Source organism: Diadema setosum, chromosome 20 (genome assembly GCF_964275005.1).
Source record: "Diadema setosum chromosome 20, eeDiaSeto1, whole genome shotgun sequence".
In the NCBI taxonomy this organism is placed as follows: Eukaryota; Metazoa; Echinodermata; class Echinoidea; order Diadematoida; family Diadematidae; genus Diadema; species Diadema setosum.
Genome location: NC_092704.1, coordinates 35,163,187 through 35,182,250, shown reverse-complemented (window position 1 = coordinate 35,182,250; position 19,064 = coordinate 35,163,187). Strand labels below are relative to the sequence as shown.

At 41.2% G+C, this 19,064-nt stretch overlaps 1 protein-coding gene across 1 annotated transcript in view; it reads left to right on the top strand.

Moving 5' to 3' along the window:
- The window catches only part of LOC140243852 (uncharacterized), a 172,383-nt gene that overhangs the window by 88,920 nt on the left and 64,399 nt on the right, over positions 1-19,064 (top strand). Inside the window, exon 2 of the mRNA XM_072323526.1 lies at positions 10,251-10,438. Coding sequence (XP_072179627.1) covers positions 10,251-10,438 — 188 coding nt within the window. The remainder of the gene's footprint in view (positions 1-10,250; positions 10,439-19,064) is intronic.

Sequence of the window (19,064 nt, the reverse complement as noted above, 5' to 3'; positions counted from 1 at the left end):
TCAAGTTTTGGTTCTTTTTTTTTGTGTGTTTGAAGAGTTTGGAATAGTACTTTCACAGTGCCTTGTGGTATGTGTAGCCATCACTCCCAGCTATGTGTTTGTGGGTAAACTAAACCATGGACCTACCTACTGTGGTTCATGGTAAGTCGGTGGTTTACTGGCAATGTGAAGTGGCTGATGACTCATGAAAGAGTAAACTGTAGCAATGACAAACACTTTATAGACGGATGGATTGTTTTGTCTCTTATCAGTGTAGGTAAATACTTTGGTTGTAGGGTTTTGTCATGCAGTGTGACATGTCAACATTAAATCCTCTTCTTCCTCTTCTTACGTTATGATATTGGACACAGAATAAAAAGAGAAGGCAGATGAATTTTATATTATAAGGTTTGCTTCTAAGGGGCAAAGTATAAGGCAGCTTCAACTGAATATCCTCATACAATGTACCACATGATGCAATTCAACTCACTCTCAGATATGTTAAACATTAGTTGCACTGATGTGTTTCAAACAGTTCAAAGTGGTGCTTTATATACAAGAGATAAAATCCTAACAGCAGTGTACATTGTATATCTTCAAGATTTCAGGAGTTAATAAATAGAAGTCTTTGTGTGTCTCTGCATAACCTGCAGCTGATGTTTACATTGAATACAAATCTCAAATTGAGGACTGTGACCACCATGAGATGGCAGGATATTTGATCCCCAGAGAGCTAAATAAAAGTAAGTATCCCAATGCATGGAACACATTCTTTGGAACACCCCATGAATGCCTGACTCAGACCCCGTTTACAGTGCGGGGCCGGGCTCGGCCGCGGTTCGGCCGTGGCCAAGTCCGGCCTCAATTGCGCGGCCGAGCCTCGCAATTTTGTCCGTTTACACTGCTGGGCTCGGCCGCGCTTTTGATTCAAACCTTTCAATATTTTCTCGCTGAAAAGGTTCATCTGATTGGAAATTCAACTGGATGAGCGTTCGTTTTATCACAATCAATGAAAATTACCTTTACTTGATAAGACTTTCGCCTGCTGGCTCTGCAGGCTTCTTCAGATCGAGCGTTGTGAGAAGGACTTCCCACGAGCCGACGTAGCTGGCTCGTGGGAAGTCCTTCTCACAACGCTCGATCTGAAGAAGCCTGCAGAGCCAGCAGGCGAAAGTCTTATCAAGTAAAGGTAATTTTCATTGATTGTGATAAAACGAACGCTCATCCACTTTCAATATTTTGTCGTAGCGGCGCTCTGCTTGTAAACAAACGCAATTTGGTATTGTCTGGTTTTCAGACCCTTTGCCAAATGAATTCCGTAGCGACGAAGTCGCCGTTCGGGCAAAGGCCTTTGCCGAAGGAAAAAATCCTTTGCAGGACAAAACCACCTTAAACTATACTAGTTTTCGACGTTGAGGGGGTTAATATCCTGAATAGCGAAAGATACAGGCAGAGGGTTTGGAAGCCAGACTAAAATTGGCCGCGCAATTGGCCGCGCATTTGGCCCAGTTTGCGTTTACACCAAGGAGAGGCAGGGCTCGGCCGCGGCTCAGCCGCGGCCGAGACCACCTCCAGAGCGAGGCCAAATACGAGGCCAATTTTGGCCTCGCGTTTGGCCTTTTGCGCGTTTACACTGAAGCGGGGCTGGGCTCGGCCGCATCTCGGCCGCGGCCGAGCCTCACACCGTAAACGGGGTCCTATACTCTCCCTAGGCTAGGGGGAACACTTGTGTGTTTGAGGTTACATACTACTCACACTCCATACAGTGTACAGTTGTACAGTGTAATGTGTGCTGATGATGTTTTGCACATTACATTTGTATATTCTTTGCTCTCTTCTTCCCTCAGTACATGTGTCACTGATGTTTGCCAACCTTTCATAGTTTTCAAGTTTTAGAATCATAAATCAATGTAAATGTTATTGTCCAAATAAACTTGTAAATCGGATGTCTCTCCCTAAACAAAAATAGAATGTCAAAGCAAAAAAAAAAAAACAAACCCATTAATGGTTTGATGTACTTATTTATACCAATGTGTGTATGCTTTGAATGTTGTGAATTTACTGTACAATGTACATACATTGTAGTTGAAGTTAAACAGCAATTAACATGTTTGTTCCCTCACCCCCCCCCCCCCTCGTATTTCTCAGTGTGTCTATTTGATCTAGTCACAGGTAGTCCTGCAACAGTGTATCAGCCACACATGAATCTGTATGTCTTCAAACAAAATTCCTCTCAAAGTGTCATCAATTTTTGGCACATACTTGTACAACTGAAATTTCAGATACTTCACTTGATTGAAATGAAGTTTCAGGGCCCAAAATTTATTGTTTCTGGAATCTTTATGTTAGTGTCTATTTTCTCTGGCCTGGCAGATGGATAAAATATTTTTCTTGAAATGTCACTAGAACCCAGAACAGAATCATTTCTTCTTCTTCTTCTTCTTGTATTCTAAATATGTGGCTGTAAATTCAGTGAAGTTTACTTGATTTTGGTCCACTTTTATATTTATTTATTACTCTCACATGATGATGATGCTACACACTGTACCTATATTTATCCTCTGGATTAAACAGCTAAATATCCTCCAAAGTCATGTTTACATGTTCAAACATCTCTATTCTCAGCATTCATTTTTAATGCCGATCATTCCCACAGCTTCACTATTTATCATCAAACTGTGTACCCCCCCCCCCCTCCTTCCTCCCCCATACCACCACAATGACTTTCAAACTGAAACTATTCATCATGTTTTGTGATACTGCTCTAAATGTAGCAGAAGTACATCCATCATGCACTCGCATGGTTGTTAGAGAATCCAGCTCATGCAGCACCCAGAGCTCAAAATGTAGGACTTGTATGCTTGTATGCTTTTTATTTAGCTAAAACAATAACAGTTAGGCCAATAATTTGTACATCTGTAGCTCTCTCCTGATATTTTGGGGGTTTTATTTTGTTTTCACTCTCTTATTCTTGGATATTATTTTTTTTTCAGTGTAGAGACACTTTAGGAATGTAATAGATGATGCTATCAAAATCACTGTTGTTTGGTGCATATCTTCAACCTTTGGGACAAAGACGTACAGTAGGCCTATATATTTTCTGAAAGCCACAGGGTATTGTGTATGGTATCAAAGAGAAAAGTACCCTAAAACGTGTTGCGACACCATCCATGTAGGCTACGTTTTCCATAGTTCTGTTCTGTAGTTCACTCAATCTGTACACTCTTTTTGTCAGCATATTAAAAAACACAGGTTTGTGAATGATGTTGTTTATTCCACAATGAAGCCAAAAATCTTTTTTATTGATGTAGGCCTAGCCCTAGATGCTACAATTTCATCTTCAACAAGTGATGACAACCTGGTGTACATGGTACTCTCCCTTTCTCTGTAGATATAATGTATTGCCCCTTTTACAGTCTCTGTGGATTTTTGTGAAGTGGAGTAGAGTAAAGAGGAATGACTGCAGTGTACTGAATATGAGATGTAGACATTGTTTGCTGCCACCGACCTGCTGGAAAAGGAGCTATTTCCCCTCAGGTTCCTCTCCCTTCATCAATTCCCACCAAAGGGCATTCTGAATTATGCCCAGATCTCCTGAGAAATCAGTCCTAGAAAGGTCACACTTACCTTCTAAGTGCGACTCGCTTCTGAACAAAACTGACTTGGCACACAGGGCCAATAAGTTGGAACAATGTGTGAGTACTTTTCCTCTGATGTAAGCAAACTGTGATTGTCATAGACCAGGGAGGTCCCTGCATAGACAGAATCTGAAATCTTTCCACACTGCTCTGAAGCAGCAATTTACCCAAAGCTCACATTGTATTTAAAGTTTGAGGCACCTGGAACTCGCATGTTTTGAAGTCCACGAGATGCACCAATGCAAACTGCCAAATCATGCATAATTTTATGTAAAAAGAACTTTGTGCAGCATGTCCAGCAGACTGGACAGGGACAACAAAGTACCATTATACAATGTACACATTGTACCACCATCAGTCATGACTTATGGTAAAATAATTGACAGTAAAAGAAAGTAAGTAAAAGAAAGTACAATGTAGAACGCTAGACCATCACAACATAATCTGTATTGATACAGTTTTGTTTCCTGAGTTTTCAACAAGTTTTTATGATTTTATTTTAGGCATTTTCTTTTTTATTTGATTACAGTCCCAGTGATTGTTAAACTGATATGCCTAAACACTCATTTTTAAGTAAAATGTAAAGAAAATTTGGCCAGCTGCTCTTAAAATATTCCCTTCACTCTTTGGTCTCTAGTGTTCTCATTTTTTCTACAGAACTTTGGTAGGTGTTGCAAATTATAACTCCTTCCATTATACCATGAAATTACACTATGAAAGTGACAAACACACAAAGATGTATTCAAATTCTTCTTTACCAGTACTAGTGTGAATATTTATCAGTCTTTAAAAGCCAAGATATGTAATTTTACCACCCTCTTCTTTCTTTCTTTCTCTCTCTCTCTGTCTGTCTCTGTACCATATGTGTAGAGTTAGAAAGCATACAGTCTGTAGGCCTACTGTATATATTTTTAATGGGGAGACAAAGTTTTACTATGCACTTGTACGAGTAAACAAGTTTATTAGTGCATATGAATAATGAGTAATGACGGGGCAAGGTCATCTGTGTGAGATAAAATGGTGAGAAATTGATCAAGTGATTTATGCTTCATTTGATGTGTCAAACAGAAGCCAGTAATGATTGGAAGTTGATTATAAATGTCCTTGTGACAGAGGTGTGTAGAAATACACAGAATATGATCATTTGTGTGTGCGTGTGTGTGTGTGTCCACTGCTGTGGCGGCAGACTTAGTGTATAGACCTAGATGCTTTTTGTACAGCATGTTTACATGTATATCATGTTTATTCTACTAAGCATTACCACCATATGTCCACATATTGTAGGTGTATTCACCTGCTGCTAGGCAACTGTAAGCTGTGCAAATATCATTAGTGTTGATGCAGTTTTACACTGATCCGCGATCCATTCCGGCTAAAATGAGCAGGTGTACTCATGTACTTTCATACAATGTGTTTATGTTTATGCAAATGTAGGCAACACTTTTTGGTCTGCCGTTAGAAGTCATGAAGCATATAATACGAATATTAAGACAACAATCGAGAGTCTTTCACCAATGCTTTTGTGTGTGTGTGTGTGTGTGTGTGTGTGTGTGTGTGTGTTGTTTCAATTAAAACAGATCAGGACATACAGGTCTAATGTAAAACTTGAATAGATACAATGAATGAAATCATTGTCATTCCAACTAGTAATCAAGTGATGATACACCTTGTAATACACTTATATTGTCATTGTTATCAGAAATGTTTGGAATGCTATGGAACAGTTATTGATTCAATACTGTGTGTATTAAGTTGTCGTTGATGTAATATCTAGTCCATACACCGAGATCATCTTAATATCATGGATATCAAACACTCAAATCTGATGCAAAGGTACAGAGGATTCTATTTTAAGTAAGTTTTTAGCATTGAAATTAGAATACAATACTTAGTTAGATCTGAGACTTGCCTATATGTGAAGGGGGAGGCCTGTGGTCTGATCTACTATACTGTAGACTCTGTCTTTCAGAATTGATACACAGGAAGCCTAGGCCAGTTTGATTGACGTCAACCGTGTCATTTTCCCCTGACCAGCTACATGCACATAGTGTATACATACCACTTCTCAGCTGCCAAGTCAAATGTAATACCAAACCAAGGCAGCCATGTTTCACTCCCATCATGTAGACTAGAGATAATCTCTAATGTCTTCCACGTAGTTTTTCTTCTGCTACAGCACAATGTGGATAACAGAATCATCGGCAGAGAAACTTACCCATTTTTTTATTCTCCTTGGTTGAAAAAATACTCTATACAGCTGTTGTACAAACATGAGTCTATGTTGGCCTGCAAACAGATACTTACAAGTGTATACATGCAATATGCATTTAGGTTTAAAATAGAATGCCTGCTAAAATGTACTATCAGAAGTGTGAAAGCATTTACAGTGTAAAATTATTATGGAATCATATTTTTGTATGAAGTGGTAACATCCATAAAGTGGAATGGAATTTATGTAAGCCTACTGTGTCATAGTACTTTCTTACATGATGCAATTTTTTATACCAGTGGATGTACATATTATCTACTGTAATTTACAGAATTGATTTGCTAGGTTGTGGAGTTTGATTCAAGGATGGTTAGTGTACGATAATATTCACCATATGTACAGGTATATGTGTGAAAATACATACTGTACACTGTAGGTTTGTGAAACAGTGTGGTATTGGTGTTCAGCAGGATATGTCGCTTTCAGGTAAAGTGTACAACTGTAGGATTATTTATGAAGTTCACAGTGGTGTTTGTGGAGTACATAAAGCAGCATGTCTGATGTACAATGCTGTATTGTGCTAAATACACTGTAGGAATTTTGTGCCTTGCAGCCAAAGATGTTTTCTTTCTCATTTAGTCTAACAGTAGATGAATGCCCTCTGAGGATGTTTTCATGCCGTGCACAAAGGTCTTATGAGCCAAACATGAAATTGTATCCTGAATCCAGAAAGATCCTCCCCCCCCCCCATCCCCAACTGATGTAAGACTACAAATACATAGGAAAGTACTCACTAATTTTTTTTTTTTCGTTATTCTTCGTCGTGTGTTGTGGTGTGTTGGTCGTACATGCACGTGTGTTTATTGAAGTTAGACTAAGCCATGACATATGGTGCTTTCATGAGATATGTTTTATGTCTATTCCTGGAAAGTGAATAAAAAAGTGGATTAAGTGTCATCAGTCATACATAGAAAGTAAAGCTCCTTGAAAGGAGCCCATCTCTACTTTCTCTCTCTCTCTCTTTATTCTCTTCCCCTTTTTTCTCTCCCTTGGTGAAATGATTTTTTTTCTCCCTATTCTCCATTGGAAACACACTTTGAGCAGGAGATGATATTGTTGTGGAAGTATCAGCTTTCTTGGGAACCCACCCAGGTCCAGGGATTGGGTAAAACTTGTCCTCAGCGACTCTTGAGAGTTTCCCACCATTAGCTGGGAGCTCTGAGTGCTGGCCATCAACCTTGAAATCAGAGATGAACCTTAAAGGTGGAATGCATCCTTGAAAGGATGAAAAAAAAAATGGAACAAACTAGTTTTCATTCCTCCCCCCATCAAATATTAATATCATATTGACAATATTTTGTCCAAAATCCTTTAACTCATTGCATGGCAATATGATTGTATGTGTGGATATGTTTTATACAAGTAGCTGGGGCCATATTTTCGGCAGTGGGTGTAAAATTAAACTTGCAAAGAAAATGTATAGTATTGAAAGGTTGACCAGGCAGGAAAATACAATGATGAGCTCCTTGTAAAAGTGTGATTGTGGTATTAGCAAAGAGGCAAAGAAAATAATTAACATTTGATGGGAAATACGGATAAAATTTCCTAATGATGGAGGAAATGAGATGAGTAATTCAATTCCATGCACAACATTATTCAGTGAGAGTGACCATAAAGGGTCATATGCAGTGATGCTTACTTATACTCAATCATTTCTAGATTACTTATGTCATTATATGCACTACCAATTTATCAATGTAAGCTGAATTATGTTTTTTTTTAACTTTAATATTAAGTTATTGGATGAACTTGACTCAAAACACATCAAACCCATACCCAAGTTAGAGGCTTTTTTGCTCTCAGCCAATCAGATGCAAGGCTTTCAGTAGCTTGTCACATCTATGACAACTTGTCACTGATGACAAGTTTTATGAAAAGGGCCCCAGGTCTAGTCTTTGCAAGGAGGTACTTCTGTGGAATTCCTAGGAGATTCTAAAATGTATCAACCAGACTTATACCACCCCTTGAGTAAATATTGTTAAAGTTAAAGTTGACCTCACCCTCCATCATTATTGAGTACCCATTAGAATGGCTCCCCTTGTTTCAAAAGAGGGAGAGAACAAAACAAATCTGTGACTTTATGGTGCACCGTATATTAAAAATTCTGCAAGTACATTTACTTGTATGTCCACATATTGTGTTTTCCCTTGAGAACATGCCTGCTCTGTCTGTCACATGATGTGCATGTTTTGCAAGTTTACATGAGGTTTTATTTGTTTTTGAACTGAGTTGTTGATCAGGACAGGAATCCACCTTGTGTTTTTGATATTTACTGAATGGGAAATTCCATTACAGATCACTGCACAAATGTAAATATTGCCCTTAATTGTACAGAAAATTACAATGGTTTGACCCTTTTGCTGATTGCTTGATGAGTTTGGGAGCAGTAGATTTTATTTTGGTTCCTTCAATACTCCAATAAGTAGAATTGAATGAGATGAATTGTATCACTACTTGTTTTCTAACATGTTGTTGTTATCATTTTGTTATTATTTCTGTCATTGTCATCGATAGTATTTTCACCATTTTCCTCATCAATACACATTGCAATCATCACTTTTGATATCACATTGAATTCCTTTTCCTTTTTCAACGTAATTCCTACAGAATTAATGGGGTGTCTTTTGAAAATAATATAATATTTTTTTTTTTTGCATTAGATGTTTCTGAAATTTCTCTTCATACTCATATTGTATGTTTACCTTTCCTTTCCCCTACAAGTATACCAACAGTGGCATTGAACTGAATAATTGCTGAATTATAGTCTCTTTTCTCTTTTCCTCTGATTTGTTTCATTATCTTATGAATGAGATATCCCCTCCCGTCCCTCTGTTGCATAGAAACTGTTGTCATGGTAATGTCCTTCAATTAATCAATGGTGTGCTATGGTTTTCAGGATGATGAGTGGGGAAATCCACGCTGTAGTAGTACAGGCATGTTTGTTATATTGTTCTCCTCTGGTGGAAAGTGACTGGTGTTTGTCTTATGTCCTTCAGTGCTGCATGGTTCTGAATGACTGACTCTTCATATAATCTGACTCTGACGGCCTTTGACGGATATTTGCTAGTGCTAGAACAATGTGATGGACTGTTGTGATGGACTGATTGTATTGATGCTGTCTACATGTATTAGTAGGATATTTGTCTGTTTTTGCATACGTTACCACCCTGAATGTCTTTTGGACATGTTGCAGGATTTGTTTAATAGATTGTTTGTTTGTATCCAGGATTTGATTTGTTTACATTTGCTGAAGATTTCACATTTACTTCCCATTTTACTTTTTTTTTTTTCATTTCAGTAACTGTATGTAACCTTGTATTCTGTTACTTGTCTAGGTTTATCTCTCATTTTGCAATTTACTCTGACATGTACATAAAGTATACCTCAGATTTGTGCTTGTAGGCCTATTTATTGCGAGGAGTTGGACTTCAAAATGATATCTCTGAGTGATGGAGGCTTCAGTTTTTATGATATAGCCCCATCTTTTGACTACATTGTACATCATCTAGTGGAGGGCCTCACCCCCAATGTACACTGTCTTCACACCTCAAAATTTGAATCATCTTTAATATTCCAGTTGTTGAAGGATCTCACTCTCTCAAACCTCCAGAACTTAATTCATGAAAATCTACCTTCATTACGCAGTGTCTCTTACATGTTCCTTTTTCTACCATTTTTTTTTTCAGTTTGCTTTTATACCTGATATGATGTGACAATTCTCATTTTAAAGCACTTTCTCTGTTTAGTAGATACAATAGTTTCTCCTGCGAGCATATTGAGATATTTACAAGCCATAAGACTTCAGCCATCTTGTCTGTTTTTGTTCATCCTCTATTCATGCTCCCTCGTCTATTGAAGCCATTTTGCACAGGGTTTGCAGCATACACTCATTTACATTATGCCTGAGAGTATGAGGCAAACCTATGGATAAGATTTTGGAGTCATCATGAATGAGGTTTTCTTAAGGTTTCCTTGAGGTTTGCAGGACCACACTGGTGGATGTGCGATATGATGCACACGCAAGATGTTGTTAGACAGTGATTATATACAGCCACTCTGGAGATGTTCTGTCATGGGTTGAATTGCTGGTGCGTGGATATCTCATTGCCACTTAAAAGATGTAGGAGGAATTTACCCTCTTACATTGCAGCATTATCACCTTCTGGCCATGTAGAGATACAGGGATGATAGAACAAGCATATCAGTATGAATGTAAACAAGAGAAAATCTAAAGTCAACATCTTGTGGTTGAGTCAACACTCCAGAGATGCCCCAATGGCTCTCAGAGTTCATATTAGATTATGGCTGAGTTTAATTTGTTGTAAAGCTATAATTGAGTTTAAATATTTCATGTCAATTTGCAGGAAAAAAGGGAGGACTGAGGGCGAGTCAGAGCTATAACAGCCAGTCTTCACTGTCAGCTGACTGTGAGAGTATCACTGCCAGTGAGGTACTGAGGCGGAGACAGCAACGCAAGGACTTCAACAAGCGACACACTCTGGTTGGCATTGAGAATGCAGAGGACCTAGAGAACTTACAATTTTCACCACAGGTGGGTCTATGCAAGATTTGGGTAGTAGTTTCAGAGTGGATTATATGCAAAAGCTATTTATCCTTATAATGCACTGTTGCCTGCCATAAAGCATGGACTTAATTAGAAATCTCATTAAATGATAACATAGAGTAGACCATCTCCAGCAGTGCATATTGCTGAGAGTTAAAGCAGGCCAATGTGTCATCTTTACATATACTTGGGTACCTAAGGGGGGGTCACCGTGCATCCCCCCCAGGACTCCTCGAAACTTACATTTTCAGGATCCTCATGACATACCAAAACATAATCAAGATGTTAACAGGAACGAAAAGTGGCTGTTCTAGGTGAAATTTAATGTATTCTATTGTTTTTCATAATTTCTTATGTATTTCTTTGTTTTTCAACTTTTTCAACTTTTGTTTTTTCTTTGTTTTTCTGTTGGAAATTGTCACTGACCACTTTTCTACCATAATTAGCACAAAACTAATCAATGAAAGTGATTAATTGTGAAAATAATCAATTTTTCATGACTTTCATGACAGAGCACTGTTTTCCATAGGAAATGTACACAAAAGCACAAAATTGTGCCGGTTTTGGGACGACATTCCGTTACAAAAATGGGCGTGACTTCGCAAAAGTATACGCGGATGTTGCAAATTTGGTCTCAAAAGTTGTGCGAGACTTGACCAAACAAAGTCAAGATGCCTCGCGACAGATTTATAGCGCGAAACTTCGAGGGGGGGGGCGGATCCCCCCACCCCCCATCCTTATGTATGTATGTAATATATAATATGTGCTTACATGTAGGGCCTACATAGTAGGGTACCTAAGGGGAGGAGGGGGTCACCGTGCACCCCCCAGGACTCCTCAAAACTTACTTGACTTTGTTTTGTTCAAGTCTCACGCAACTTTTGAGACCATATTTGCAACTTCCCCGCATACTTTTGCGAAGTCACGCCCATTTTTGTAACGGAATGTCGTCCCAAAATGGGCACAATTTTGTGCTTTTGTGTACATTTCCTATGGAAAACAGTGCTCTGCCATGAAAGTCATGAAAACCTGATTATTTTTACAATTAATCACTTTCATTGATTAGTTTTGTGCTAATTATGGTAGAAAAGTGGTCAGTGACAATTTCCAATAGAAAAACAAAGAAAAAACAAAAGTTGAAAAAGTTGAAAAACAAAGAAATACATAAGAAATTATGAAAAACAATAGAATACATTAAGTTTCACCTAGAACAGCCACTTTTCGCTCCTGTTAACATCTTGATTATGTTTTAGTATGTCATGAGGATCCTGAAAATGTAAGTTTCGAGGAGTCCTGGGGGGGGGGGGGGGATGCACGGTGACCCCCCCTTAGGTACCCGACTAATAGAGATAAACTTCACATAGATTTCCATGTTTGATAGTCTGTTTATGTTAGATACACATGCATCACCTCACAACCATGTACGCATATCAATGTATGATTTGCTTCAGTAATTCAAGATGAATTAGGCCACTAAATTCTCAGTAGATTTGATACTACATGGTGAAAACCTGTTCAGTGCCTTTCTGTGTCCACTTGCCCCCCCCCCCATTTTAGCTTGTGATAAAAATATGTACAATCAAGCTCCCTTTGTGTTTTAAACTCTTTTTAAAGATGAAATTACACACATGGATAATATGCTTGCATACATGTACAAATAGTTTAAATGGAGGAAGCAAAGGTAGATCTCAGTTCCCTGTCTTGTAAATTAAGTTAATGTCTTAATACTGGCTTGTAACTGATGAGAGATAAATTCTCTTCCACTACTAGCTATTATGATCACAGTTCTGTTTTATGGTAAATTGCAGCTATTGTGTTAGACATTATCATGCGATGATATTGCACATTCTAGACTCAGTGACATTTCTGGGTCTTGCAGTCAAATAATTAGTGCGTCTTTGCATTACTACTCAATAAGTCTATGGTACCAGTAAACCCAGCTTGGCAGAACTGTTACCCGGGTCTCGGGTAACTGGGTTGAATTCACAATCCAATATCACTTTGATCTGTATGCAGAGAAAGATAACACACGTCCAGTCAAGATGGATGCAGGGATGAAAGTGTCTCTCTTTATTCTGGTATAAATCATACCGAATTTCAATGATCATATTAATCACAATCAAAATAATTATCAAACACTTCTTCTCATCAACACAATGTGAATGACACATGCAATTTGCTGATATGAATATCTAATTCTTCATCAGTGTAATTGATAATTTACCTTGCCCAATATGATGCTTGATTTATACCTCAAAGAGTCTCGAAAATCAAAGGTTATTTATAACACTTACTCGTAACAATCAATCTTAATATTCCTTTATAGTAAGCATAATCAACTGTAAGATTCTCCTTTAATAAAGCAATCTATAGCTTTACCTTAACCAGTCATTTAAAATGTTAATGATTTAATCAAATAAACGCAACTACCTATCATTTGATTAATCTCCGTTTGTATCGATGAACTGAAACGCAAATGATTAAATAAACCTAAACCTGGAATGTATTCACTTCTTTGGCAAGAATTGTTTAAAAAGCAAGAAGGAAAACCGGTAGTCTTAATACACTGCAAAACAAATCTGACTTCCTTAGTTTTCCTTTATTTCTCTAAAAGCCAGGTTTTCTCTCTCTTTCCTGTTCGATTCTGTATTTTATTCCTCTCATATAAAGCCATGGAGTAGCTCCATGATAAAACCAAACGCTTCTGTAAAATCTTTTACAACATAGACTTTAACAACATTTGAGATGATCCCTGCCGTCAGGCAAAAGCGAAAGTATTTCAAGAATTTCTCGACAGTCGTTCTGAACACCAAACTTTAGGGACGATCCCTGAATGATTCCCTTTTGATTTCTTTATACCAAAGTGAGGAACTGGCCAAAAAGTGAGGAACTGAGGAGCTGGGAAAGTGAGAGAGACACTGACCACAACTATAAACACTCCGTCCAGAGAACTAGTGGTCAGAGCTCTGGCCGATAAGGTGTGGAGGTTGGCGTGAGTCACCCAAACTGTGTTCACACCGACTCTCTGTCTCTACCTCTATTCTACATGTGTCTACAAATGTACACTATTATCATCCGTCACTGTTTCCATTCTGCACAATGCTACACTACTATTCCATTAGCATCATACCAAGTACTATTTACAATTAGCACACTCGTTAAGGCATTTGGGCTTTCAGTCAGAATAACATATATATCAGTCACTTTACAGTCATTCCCAAGATAGCCTAAGGTCAACGGACTCTTGCACGGTGCACCGCCTAGGAGAGTGTTTAGACTGACCGTCCTCCTACACAGGGTAGTACGGCCTATGGCTTGTTCACACTCGCACTAACAGCACTTAATCCGGAATTAAATCAGCTTAAGTTGTAATTTTCAACTCTTACAGCATGAAAACTACTCAATCACTACACAATTATAACAGTAACACAATTTCTATTATTCACCAACACTAGCATACCAGTCATATCCAGTCGTAAGTGATAATAGGTCAATACAAATACATATATTCAATAACTTCGCTGAGAACACCACTGGTGTTCAGAATTCCTCTTCTCTGAAGGAATAACCATTCAATTCGTCTACAAAACACTAAATATCACAAAATCACCAATTATAACAATCGGAAGGAATGATTTTGAATAGTTGAAAAGGGGTAAAAGCAAGATTTCTTACCTGTATGCAGAGAAAGATAACACACGTCCAGTCAAGATGGATGCAGGGATGAAAGTGTGCTCAAAACCACATCCATCTGAGTGATGTCATTTTTCTCTGAATTTCAAGCAGTTTGGTTAACTCCACTCCGGGTTTTAGGGGTGGATGGATCAAGTTTGTGAGGGTATGTTCTTGTCATTTGAATCAGTGCAATTGTCCAAACTTTCAAAAAATGGGGGGGGGGGGCTATTTTCTTGGGGTATCACATCTTTCCCTCCTGAAAGAAATGTCGTCCTCGACATTTACACAATAACTATATATTGACACCATCAATGCATGGATTACAAAATACCTTATGTTCAAATTCATGTCAGTTAAATCCGTACAATATTATTACATGCTGTCATTATCTTATCGCTTTCATCGTCTGTTCATACAGCACAGTGAACAAATCACTTCAATTGTAACATCATATTAACATGTCCTGACACATGGCGTTCCTCCATATCACAGTTTGCATTTCAATTTCGCGGGGTTAAACCCATTATATATGCTACATTGTATAGCACACTAAGAAAAAATACAGCTTCCCAGGCGCGCGCTTCTGAGAGTGTATTCTTCTGATCCTTTGAGATCCACGTGCGAAATATTACATAGTATTACTCTATATTCATACAAACATGATATAGCGAAAAGAAATGACTGTTGACCTGTAGAACTTCATAACTAGCAAACAAAATAAAGTTCTTCCACTTTTACACTGCGCAGTGTTTCTTTTCTGTTCATTTCTTTTACAATTCATCTTTGCCACATGATTCAGGGGTACAATTTCTGAGAGAAACTGCTTTCCACAGAGGTTAGAACTACTGGTTACCTAAATTACAACTACCTTCATTTGACGAATCATCGTCTTACTCAGCGTACCCCTCCACTATGGGGCACACATAATGTTCGGCGTATTAGTCGACTGCATAGTTCACTGTTGATTTCCCACCTGTTGTCCGTGGTCATACATTGTTGGGAATGCAAACGGCATTCCGTAAGGTACAAAAGGGTTATACAAGGGGTAGTTATAGGTCGGGTTCATAGGTAAATTGGGAGGATACATATTAGTATTTGGTGGCATTGGTACCTTGGGCATGGCAGGGTTTATGTCATTAATGTACAGCGGCATGCAATGGGGGGCAGGATTTCCGAGATTGTGGTATGTTAGGGTATTTGGGGGTTGCCTGTTTCTGCGAGGGCGGCCTGAGCTGAAGGATGCATCGTCAGATGGCGTTGTCTGGGGTGCAGCGGGGGGTCCCTCAGGGTTCGTCGTCGTTCCTGGCTCCTGGTTGAGAGCAGCCTGTTGTGGTGGCACCATCGTCTGCTGCCCATCTCCATCAATCGGGGTGCCCTCGTTATGATGACCCTCAGTATCCGCGTTGATTTCCTGGTCTGGCTGGTGGTGTCCCTTAGAGGCTGGTACCGCGGTGATTTCCCGGTCTGGTTGGTGGTGACCCTCAGGGGCTGGTACTGCGGTGATTTCTCGGTCTGGTTGGGGCTGGGTGTCTGGTGGTGGTACTGGTTCTGGCTCTTTTAGTAATTGCTGTGTCTGGTGACGGGTTTCGATGAGGGTCTCTTGACGGCCTTCCTGCTCTCCATACCCACGGCTGTACCATTCATGATGGAGATCATCGTCAGAGCTTTCCTCCATGTAGGCATTGGAGGGATCTGGCGTCTCATTCGGGCGTTGGTCAGGAAGGTGTCGTTTTCTTCGTCTGCCTCTCTCCAGTGCTCCTCGCCCACTTCTCTCTACAGCTGGTCTCACAGGAGGGGTTTGTCTTTCAGTGAGTAGTGTATCGCAGGGGAACAGGAGACTGCGATGGAGGGTACGAGTCCTACCCTTGCCATCGTCTGGCTGAATGTCATAGACGGGGAGGTCACCCTTTTTGGACACAACAGTATATACTCTGTCCTCAAAGTATGACCGTAGCTTTCCAGGTCCTGATTTCGGGGAGCAGTCTTTGACGAGAACTCGATCGCCCGGCATCAGCACCGTACTCGCCGGTCTCTTGTCATGGTACTTTTTCCCTCTTTCTGAAGCCTTCTGCGCATTCTTACGTGCAAGGTCATAAGCCTCTTCCAGTCTTGTTTTCCACTTCTGAACATACTCTGGAAGATTTTGACACTTTGCCTGTTCTGACGTGGTCAGACCGAATGCTAGGTCGATAGGGAGCCTTGGTGAGTAGCCGAAAAGTAGGTAATGGGGTGAGTAGTTGGTAGCGTCATGTCGTGTGTTGTTGTAGGCATGGACGACTTTATTGATGTGGCGTTTCCAATCGTGCTTCTGCTCCTCAGCCAGGGTTCGTAGCATGGCTAGCAGGGTCCGATTGAACCGTTCCACTTGTCCGTTGCCTTGGGGATGGTACGGGGATGTCCTAGAGGCTGTGATCCCAGAAAGTTGTTGTAGTCGGGTGAAGAGTTGGTTCTCGAACTCCCTTCCCTGGTCGTGATGAAGCCGTTTCGGGAACCCGAACTTCAATATGAAGTCATTGAAGATTCGGTCAGCAGCGGTCTTGCCAGACTTGTTTGTAGTTGGATAGGCCTGCGCAAACCGTGTGAAGTGGTCCATCACGACCAGCACATACTCTTCACCTCCTCGACTGCGCTCTAGATGGAGGAAGTCAATGCACACAAGTTCAAATGGTTCGGAGGTGGTGATGGGGACTAACGGGACTTTGGTGTTCTGTGCGGGTTTCTTCTGCATGATGCATTTACATTGCCTGGTGATATAGGCCTCGATGAAGCGCTCCATATGGGGCCAGTAGAACCGTTGCCGGGCGAGGTCAACTGTTCTATCAGTCCCCAGATGGCCCATCTTGTCGTGCAGCTCAGTACACACCAAATTCCGCCACTTCAAGGGGAGAACAAGTTGTGTTTTCGTTTTTGTTCTACGCCTGAGAATTCCATCATGTCCAACCTCTAGTCTCCTCCATTCGTGCATCATTGCTCTGGTTCCTGGAGATTCGTCTGTGCGTTCATCTGCACGTGGCCACCTTCCCTTTTGCTTGTAGAGGAGCACTCGTGAGATGTCTTGGTCTTCCTGCTGGGCTGTTTTGATGTCAGCCATGGAGAAGGAGGTAATGGATTCTGGAGACATGTCTGTTTGGGTGTCAGTGGGCTGTATGAATAGTGCCTGGACCAGCGCCATTTCATCCTGGGTCTGGTGAAGGGAACCTCTCAGCGCGGCCTTGGTAGTCGATGTCGTGATCTCCTGCGTACAAGATTCCTGTCGTTGGGTGGGGGTCAGGGGCATTCTAGATAGAGCATCAGCATCACCGTTCTTCCTTCCTGGTCTGTACTTGATTGAGAAGTTGAAGTCGGCGAGCTCACCAACCCATCGATGCCCTGTGGCGTTGAGCTTTGCCGTGCTGAGGATGTAGGTCAACGGATTATTATCCGTATACACGGTGAAAGACTCAGCGTAGAGGAGGTAGTTTCGGAATTGCTCAGTAATCGCCCACTTGAGCGCCAGGAACTCAAGTTTCCCTGAGTGGAGATGGTAGTTTTTCTCCGCAGGTGTCAGCGTTCGGGATCCGTAGGCGATTACCCTGAGCTTTCCATCGCTCTCCTGGTACAGTACGGCTCCCAGTCCCTCCTGTGAAGCATCAGTGTGTAGGATGTATGGTGCACTGAAGTTCGGGTACATCATCACAGGGGGCTGTACGAGGTCATCGATGAAGGAGTTCACGATTTCCTGATGAGAGGTTGTCCAGGTGATTGGGGTGTTGGAGGGGGCTTGTCCGTGGTGTTTTGTCCTGTTTGTCCGTTTGGCAGGTCTGTGTGTCCGTTTTGCATCCCTTGTGGTCACTGGTGCTTTTAGGAGGTCGTAGAGGGTTTTGGCACGCTTTGCGTAGTCCTTGAGGTATCTTCGATAATATCCAGTCAGGCCAAGTATCTTGCGCAGGTCTCCTACCGTCTTCGGGGTGTGGCTCTTAAGTGAAGTGAGGGCCTCTGTTTCACTGGGGTCTGCCTTGTACCCTTCCCCAGAGATCACTTTGCCCAGGAACTTCACTTCCTGCTGGAAGAAGCTGCACTTTGCTGGCTTCAGCTTCACCCCATTCTCCCGGAGACGCTGCAACACTGTCTGGACATGCCTGAGGTGATCATCGAAGGTCTGGCTGTAGATGACAATGTCATCCAGGTAAACCTCACAGATGTTGTGGTTGAGGCCCTCGAGGATTGTCTCCATGCACCTTTGATATGCAGCTGGTGCATTCTTCAGTCCGAATGGGATTCTATTCCACTCGTGGAGACCCCATGGAGTGATGAATGCAGTCATCGGTCGGCATTCCTCGGCGATGAAACCCTGGTGGTACGCCTTACCCTGATCTAGGGTGGTAAACCACCGATTTCCTCCGAGTCCATCGATCAGGTCCTGCATTCTAGGTATGGGTTGTCGGTCAGGTATTGTCTTCTTGTTAAGCCCGCGGTAGTCGATACATAGACGGAGGCTTCCATCTTTCTTTCGCACACACACGACTGGAGAGGCATAGGGTGATTCAGATTTCCTGATCCACCCACGGTCAAGGAGGTCCTGTAGGTAGAGTTTCACCTCTTGGTAGAGTGGTCGGGGAATAGACTGGTAGGTCTTCTGAACCGGGACGTTGTCGGTGAGTCTGATGGTCATCTTGAGGTCGGGGATACATCCCATGTCCTGGTCACCCGATGAGAAACTCTCTATTTCCTGGTGAAGGAGTCCTTCCACAGCCTTCTGCTCCTCTGCTGCCAAGTGGTCAAGCTTGAAGGCGGGTCCTTCCATTTTCTCATCGGTACCTGACACTGAGGCGATGTAACTGTCGGTTTTGGGTTGGTAGTTGGCGGGTTGTGGGTCATGTGGATAGTCAGGGAGTATCGAATGCATTGATTGCAATCTTCCCAATTGCGCATACCGAGGGACTACAATCGTTTTCTTGGA